We start from the raw sequence: 7,550 nt of genomic DNA on the forward strand, positions 1-7,550 counted from the left end.
GACGAGTCAAAACAACCAATCACAGCCAGAGGAGCGTCTGATGGAGTGTCAATCACAGCTCACACACGCTGAATCCCGCTTCGTGAAACGGACCCCTTAGAAAAACAATAAAATATATTTATTTAAACTGTAGGTCAGTTTATGGTCCATAGAGGCCCAGACCATCACCTCACCACCACCGTGCCTGACTGTCAGGAGGTTGAACATGTTTTAGTAAAGAACAAAATTACTTTAACACAACTTTCCTCCCCAAAGACAAAAAACAGCAAAAATAAGACAATGAAATAATAAAAATGTAGTTCTGCAGTTTGACCAGCAGAGGGCAGCCGCCTCAGCTTTATGCAGCCATGTGAGACTTCATGCTTCAGTCTGTAGACATGTGTTGATGTTTGTCTGACGCGTTGGTCACGTGTTCAGGATGGAAAGGAAGGATGGAGGAGGAGGAAAATGTTAAAGTCTAAAGATGAAGACAGACTGTGATGTCATCACCAACTGGAAACGTTTCTCTGCTGGATTTCGACACTTTCTCTGGAAACCATTTAACACTTTGCTGCCTTTTCTCACCCAAACAGTCAGTGTGAGCGATCAGCTGATCGTCTGTCAGACATGGACGTGCAGAACCAGCCCAGAAGAGGAACATCTCTGACCCCCTGAAGACTCTGCTGCCTCCTGAAACCAGCAAATCCTCCTAGAAACAGACGATTGATCTTTGACCTCTGAGGGCTTCTTCGTTGCTCATGGTGAGGACACATCTACTGGAACTAGTTCTGGTTTTGAACCAGTTTAAAGGGACAGCAGAAAAACATCAACTATTGGAAGAAAATCTAGAAAATATTTATTTAAAACTGCAAAAAAAAGTTAGAAGTTGGAGGTTAAAGCATCTAGAAATCAGCAGACGTTTCCTGTTTACTATCAAACGCTTTTATTTTTTCTATCCAACAGTTTTCAATAAATACAAAATACAAACCTGCTTCAAATTTCCCGTAAAAAAATCCCAACTTTCAGAGCAAACAGGAAGAAGTGAAGCTGAGGCGAAATGATATAAACAGAAGGTGTTTTAATGTCGTGTCCCAGAGAAACGGAGGCATCCTGTCAGGAATACAGAGCAGAACCACTTTCTAACAATAAACGGAGGCAGGAGAGCAGGGAGACCGCAGGCCCACGCTTCAGGAACACTTTCCATGGCCGAGTCCAGCAGGAGCTGCAGCAGCTGGAGGAGCTGCAGCAGCAGGAGGAGCTGCAGCAGCAGGAGGAGCTGCAGCAGCAGGAGGAGGAGCTGCAGCAGCTGGAGGAGCTGCAGCAGCAGAAGGAGGAGCTGCAGCAGCAGAAGGAGCTGCAGCAGCTGGAGGAGGAGCTGCAGCAGCTGGAGGAGCTGCAGCAGCAGGAGGAGCTGCAGCAGCAGAAGGAGCTGCAGCAGCAGGAGGAGGAGCTGCAGCAGCTGGAGGAGCTGCAGCAGGAGGAGGAGCTGCAGCAGCAGAAGGAGGAGCTGCAGCAGCAGCAGGAGCTGCAGCAGCAGGAGGAGGAGCTGCAGCAGCAGCAGGAGCTGCAGCAGCAGGAGGAGCTGCAGCAGCAGAAGGAGGAGCTGCAGCAGCAGGAGGAGATGCAGCAGCAGGAGGAGCTGCAGCAGCAGGAGGAGCTGCAGCAGCAGGAGGAGCTGCTGCAGCAGCAGGAGGAGCTGCAGCAGCTGGAGGAGCTGCAGCAGCAGCAGGAGCTGCAGCAGCTGGAGGAGCTGCAGCAGCAGGAGGAGCTGCAGCAGCTCCGCTTGGCAGTGGCTGCGCTTCAACACGAAGCTCTGTCCATAAACTGCCTTCCTTTCCCTTCCAGTCAGAGGGCAGCTGCAGCTCCGCCCTCCTTAAAGTCCAGCAGACGGCGCAGGCGGCGTGACGTCAGGATGGGGCTCCCTTAAAGTCTTTGTGTCGGGGTCACTCCCTCCAGTCTCTGGAGGCTCCTCTCGCTACAATCGTGAAGCTGCTAACAGGGTGGGTGTCGGTCAGGAGAGATGGGGGGGCGGCGTGCAGCTCTGGGGACCATCTGCGGGGGGTCTCATCCTTACTGCTTCCAGCTTCGTCTTCTGCTCGCTGGTTTTGTCATCAGATCCGCTTCCTGTTTGTGATCTAAGGAGAAGAAGAACCAAGCTGAGCTCCAGAGAACAGAGACACCAACTTCAGCCACACCTGGAGGAAATCCCTCCCACCAATCAGTGTCTATCAGTCGTCCAATCAGAGCACAGCAGAAAAACATCCTGTTTAGTTTTACCTTCTGGGAAGGACTGATATTCACTGGAAAAACGTCCCAACAGGAACGTAGTTAATAACCGGATGGGGATATTTCAACTCTATTCAATTTATTTCTATGCTCTAATGCACATCAAGTCAGCTCAGGTCACTATAGATCCAGATCAGGCAGATTCTCTCTGAAGGACCCTCATGTCTCACCGGCGCATGCAGGGCAGCAGGAGCTCTCTGTTCGGGTGACGTTGGAGCAGCTCAGCACCGGACACTGTTTCCTTTGGCATTTGGTGACTCCATGCTGAGGGGACAGAATGAGACAGAAAGGTGAAGGTTTGCCGTTTCCAATCCGGTTTATTCCGGTTTCAACCTGCCGATCCGGGAGGCTTACGTCACACCAGCAGTTGATGCATTTCATCTCGCCCACCAGCGGCACCCAGGGATGCCAGCTGTCGCTGTTCTGGTAGAAGTTCTTTCCAAACTTGCAGTGGCGGGGGCCGTCGGCCTGCATCATGTCGCCGTGCTCCAGGCGGGGGGTGCGGTCCTCCTCAGGACACTCCTTGCAGCAGTCAGAGGGGCTGCGTCTCACCGGGTGGCTGCAGCTCAGCGCCGGACACGTCACCTTCTCACAGTGAACCTCCCCCGTGGAGCCCTGAGGTCAGAACGGCAGCAGGTTGGAGATTTTACCTCACGGAAGATCAGAGCCTCTGTGGCAGAAAACCACCGCATGTCGGCTGTTTCTGACTGTTTCTGCCTGGTTCTGACTGGTTCTGACTGGTTCTGACTGGTTCTAACTGGTTCTGACTGGTTCTGACTGTTTCTGCCTGTTTCTAACTGGTTCTGACTGGTTCTAACTGGTTCTGAGTGTTTCTGACCTTGCATGTGCAGACGGCGCACTTTATGTACCCGAAGGGAGGAACAAAGGGATGCCATGTGGTTCCTGGGGCGTGCATCTTCTGGTCGCCCTCAAAGTAGCAACCTGAGTGGTGGAAAAGTCGAGAGCAAAGGTTAGAAGAGGATCCATGTGACCGACTTCCCATAAAGACAAACAGCAGCTAGAAAAGACCTTCCAGATGTTCCTCCGCCGGCTCTGGAGTGACCGTGTCCTTGGCCTCCCTCCTTTCTGGAAAAACAGTCATGAAAAGTTGAGAGGCTCCCTGAGGACGGCGGTCAGAGACGCGTCTCTGACTCAGACTTACGGGTGAAGGACAGACAGACGAAGGGGACGGCTCACCATCACAGACGGGGCAGCAGCGACCCTCAGGCTGAGTGGTTCTGGAGCAGGTCAGCTCTGGACAGATCACTGGGTCACAGATCACCGTCCGCTTCTGCAAAGGAAACGGCTTTTAATGCACGGCTAAAACCTTTCATCATGGCTGCATCTGATGGCTGCCGCCATATGATGGCGGCCGCCATATAAAGGCTGCCGCCGTCTGATGGCAGCCGCCGTCTGAAGGCATTTCTCCCCACCTGACAGCTGCAGGTGAAACACTTGTCATAGGAGGGGGTCCAGCGGGAGCCATGGGCCTGGTGCTGGTTCTCAAAGAAGCAGGTGTTGGGGTCCTTCTTCAGCTCCTCGGGGTCGTTGAGGAGAAGGTCGTCGATCTCAGCCTCCTCTGCCTCCGTTGGAGCTCCCAGGTTACAGGAGTTAGGGACGTGGATCTGGGAAGGAGAGGAAGGGGATCAGGTGGAGGAATGAAATGATCGTCTGCAGAGGCTGAAGCTACGTTAGCGTGAGCCGCCGGCCGTACCTGTCCTCGTATTTCACCCTGAGGGTTCATCTTGGTGCTGACTTGGATGAAGGCCGTTCCCTGGTCCAGATGCTGCAGCAGCTCAGCACTCATGTCCTTCAGGACGCCCTGAGCCTGGAACACAGACAGACGGACAGACAGACAGGCGGATCTTAGGTTCCTCAGGTGGAACAGACGGACGGACAGACAGACAGACAGACTGGCAGACAGACAGACAGACAGGCGGATCTTAGGTTCCTCAGGTGGAACAGACGGACGGACAGACAGACAGACAGACAGACAGGCAGATCTTAGGTTCCTCAGGTGGAACAGAAGGACAGACAGACGGGTCTCCTCCTATCAGATACTATTCCCCTGCTGAAACGACAGGTTCTGAATTAGCAGGAATGGATCCTGTGAAGCAGACAGACAGACGGACCTGGGAGCCGTAGAAACCCGTCAGCAGCCTCTTGTGGTTGGCGCTGCTGTCGTCCAGCTCTCCGATCTCGGCCAGTCCGTGCAGGTGGGCGTTCACCGTCACGTCGTCCGTCTTACTGAGACCCGCCACGATGATCTCGTAGTGCAGGTGGCACAGTTTGTCCACCGACACCCAGGCGTGACCCGACGCTCCCGTTCTCACTGCTGGAGACACGAAGTGTCCCGCCAGAGGAGCGGGCAGCTCTGCAACAAGGAGGACGAGTCGGATAAACAGAGAGTCCCTCCCCCACCTCCTCACCCCCCTCCCTCCATCAGTCCTCACCCTGTCTGGGGACCTCCAGGCCGCCGTAGGGCAGGGCCTTGATCTGGCCCCTCAGCTCCCCCTCCTGGTGGTGAGCGGTGGCCACGTTGATGAAGAGCTCGTTCTGCAGCAGCATGTGGATATGCCGCGCCTCCAGGCGACTCCAGCTGCCCGCCGCCCTGCCTGCCGCCTTGCTGTACTCCGCCGTTAGATCGTACAGGACGGAGCGTTTGTTTCGCCGCCGCGGCTTCAGCTCGATAGTGAGGCCCACGACGTCGCTGGTCACACCTGCAACCTGAACCTGCAGAAGAACCCAGAGAAGCTCAGACGGCCGTCGGGTCTGGAGCTGCTGCTTCAGGAGGAAATCAGGTTCAGATCGACAACAGCTGCTGGATCAGAGAAGACATGTGGATCATGCTGAATGCACCCACATCATCATTACTCCACCACCATGCTTAGGAGCTGATCAGCTCCAGACTGATAAAATTACTGACAAATTAAAGGCTTATTGATAATAAAGTTATTTCTGATTCTTAGTTTGAAGCATTTCAGCTTCAGCAGCATCAGATCAGTGCAACTAGTATGATGATTAATATCATTTATAAAAGATTTGATTAAGAAACGTGGAGATAAAAACTCTGAGGACTAAAGTGACGAGTAGCTAAAAAGTTTGGATTTAATCTCAGAAACATTTATTGCTTTAGCAGCTAATTGAAGTGCAGCAATCAAACAACCGGATAATTTAAATCCAGTGATTGTTGAAACATCCTAGATTAATTTTCAGACACTTTAAAGGTCGATTCATTGATAATAAACTCATTCCTGATCTAAATATTTTGCTTAAATTGCAGTTTTATTTCTAAGCAAAACAACAACAATAAAGTTAACAATATAGTTTACTTTGCCTCAGATGCCTACTGTCGCTAATTAGCTTCATAGCTAAAAAAAAAACACAGAAAACAACAGAAAAAAAAGTTTTTTTCTACACATGTTAAAAAAATTCAAGCATGAAGGGACTAAAACGTCCTGATCTGTTCCAAATAAAGCTGATCAACTTTCTGAGCTGCAGGACTTTGAAGATCCTGGATTTTCTTCAGAGCCTCAGCCTTAAATGTCCTGCTTTATGCTACGTTCTGACCGATTGCTGCAGAAGCTGCTGGTTTCCATGCAAAGTCAATGGTTGATGCGCATCGATGCGCATCAAAGGTCCTGCATCGTCTACAGCAGCAGGAGCAGCGGCGCCTCACGAGCTTCTGAGCATCTGAGGAGCTTCAGAAGCAGCAGCTGCTGGAGGTGGAAACATTGAACTTTAGCTGCTGGACATCAACCAATGAGAGAAGCTGATCTGGGAGCTGGCAGGGAGTCAGACGCAGCACTGCTGATGCAGAGCGCTATGATCACTCCTCTGAAACAGTTTATTAACGCCTAAATTAACTTCAAATGTAGAAACCTGCCGGCAGAATATGTTGGCTTTTATTATCCTGCTGCCTGCAGTTTGTAGCACAGACCTGAAAAACGCTAACATCTACTTCCAGCCGCCACCAACAGGAGGGGAAAACCCTGGAGAGGCGAGCGGGCCTGAGGCAGCTGCTGCTGGGGATTCCCAGTGACAGCGCAGCGCCGGTATGTGGGGGTCTGAGCGGCTCCCACAGAGAAATAATCTTTGAAGGCAGGATGGTAATCTGGATGAACTGACTGCACAGACCATGTTTTCAGGAGGACTTTCTCACTTCAACATAGATTCTAACTACTTTCTACCCGCTGATCACAGCTAATATAGCAAAGCTGCTCTCTGGCATCGAACACAGGAGCAGCAGAAGCATCTGGAGAAACTTTACTGGACGGCTGACCTTAATGAGGATCAGAGATGAAGCAGCAGAAGCTTCTCTGATGCTTCCAGCACTGCGGTCTGAACGTAGCATAAGATCCCAGCAGCAGCGGCGGCAGCAGCGGCGGCAGCAGCGGTAACAGCAGCAGTGGCGGCAGCGGCGGCGGCGGCCCAAGCTGTAGCCTTTGCTTCTTGGCAATCAGCAACAAGAGGCTCAGTTTTTAGTGGAGATGCTCAGACCTTGAGCTGTCAATCAAAGGTCTCCATGTTTCAGTTCATGACAGTTTGCTTCATCTTTAATAAACTAAAACCAAACCTGTTTCACTGCAAATCATTTCACCTGAATGCTTACAGCAGCCATGGGCCTCAGTGAGTGCGTCTGCTTTACCATGGCAACCAGTTTGAAACAGTAGGTCTGAGGTCAGAAGCTCCATCATCCCCATAGAGAACAGAGCCATACCTGGTAGTCCAGCGTGCCGTTATCATGGAGGTTAAAGATGGCCGACCCCACGCCTCCTGTCTTCCCTGGGATCAGTGCATCTCCACTGGACATCACGCTCTGGATGGCTGAAGCAGACAGTCAGAAACACACAGATCCTGCAGTTAGTCTGAGCTGAGGGGGGATGGAGGTAATGAGGAACAGCAGCGCAGGAAGGACTGAAGCCAAGCTGCAGTTAGACGACAGCAGAGCCAGAGAAGAACGCTGGAGCTGGATTCCTGATGGATGACATCAACCGCTGCTAATCCAAAGGTTGGGAAGCAGCTCCAACGCGCTGACCTTGGCTGCTTTCTGAACACGCAGTTCTGCTCAATAAAAACCCAAATCAGCGGTTTGACAGAACCGGACTCACTAATGGACGTGATCGTGAGTCCCGTGGAAGCGGCCATGTGTTCCTGTTTTATTATCTGCAGACGTTCAGGCCGCCGCTGCATTCCTGAAACGGATTCAGACGCACACATGTGGCGGCCCTCAGGAACCGGCTCCAACCAAAGCTCCATAAACATCAACTCCAGAGACGGGAGGA

The 7,550-nt window shown here is 52.0% G+C and overlaps 2 protein-coding genes across 2 annotated transcripts in view; both read right to left on the reverse strand.

The window, feature by feature from the left end:
- LOC107099344 (alkaline phosphatase-like) overlaps nt 1-1,645 on the reverse strand; it is a gene marked incomplete at its 5' end in the record, with an annotated part of 21,412 nt that extends 19,767 nt beyond the window's left edge. The window contains one exon of the mRNA XM_015397423.1: nt 1,594-1,645. Within this exon, the coding sequence (XP_015252909.1) occupies nt 1,594-1,645 (52 nt within the window). The remainder of the gene's footprint in view (nt 1-1,593) is intronic.
- A 126-nt stretch (nt 1,646-1,771) lies between these two features.
- Nucleotides 1,772-7,550, reverse strand: part of chrd (chordin) — a 17,015-nt gene continuing 11,236 nt past the window's right edge. The window contains exons 10-20 of the mRNA XM_015397417.1: nt 6,986-7,092; nt 4,719-4,998; nt 4,398-4,639; nt 3,980-4,093; nt 3,699-3,890; nt 3,463-3,556; nt 3,295-3,351; nt 3,104-3,207; nt 2,620-2,880; nt 2,436-2,529; nt 1,772-2,114 (exon numbers count right to left, since the gene is read on the reverse strand). Of these exons, the coding sequence (XP_015252903.1) occupies nt 2,050-2,114; nt 2,436-2,529; nt 2,620-2,880; nt 3,104-3,207; nt 3,295-3,351; nt 3,463-3,556; nt 3,699-3,890; nt 3,980-4,093; nt 4,398-4,639; nt 4,719-4,998; nt 6,986-7,092 (1,610 nt within the window). The 3' untranslated portion in view covers nt 1,772-2,049. The remainder of the gene's footprint in view (nt 2,115-2,435; nt 2,530-2,619; nt 2,881-3,103; nt 3,208-3,294; nt 3,352-3,462; nt 3,557-3,698; nt 3,891-3,979; nt 4,094-4,397; nt 4,640-4,718; nt 4,999-6,985; nt 7,093-7,550) is intronic.

This window comes from Cyprinodon variegatus, unplaced genomic scaffold (assembly GCF_000732505.1).
Source record: "Cyprinodon variegatus isolate N-32 unplaced genomic scaffold, C_variegatus-1.0 Scaffold861, whole genome shotgun sequence".
Lineage (NCBI taxonomy): Eukaryota > Metazoa > Chordata > Actinopteri > Cyprinodontiformes > Cyprinodontidae > Cyprinodon > Cyprinodon variegatus.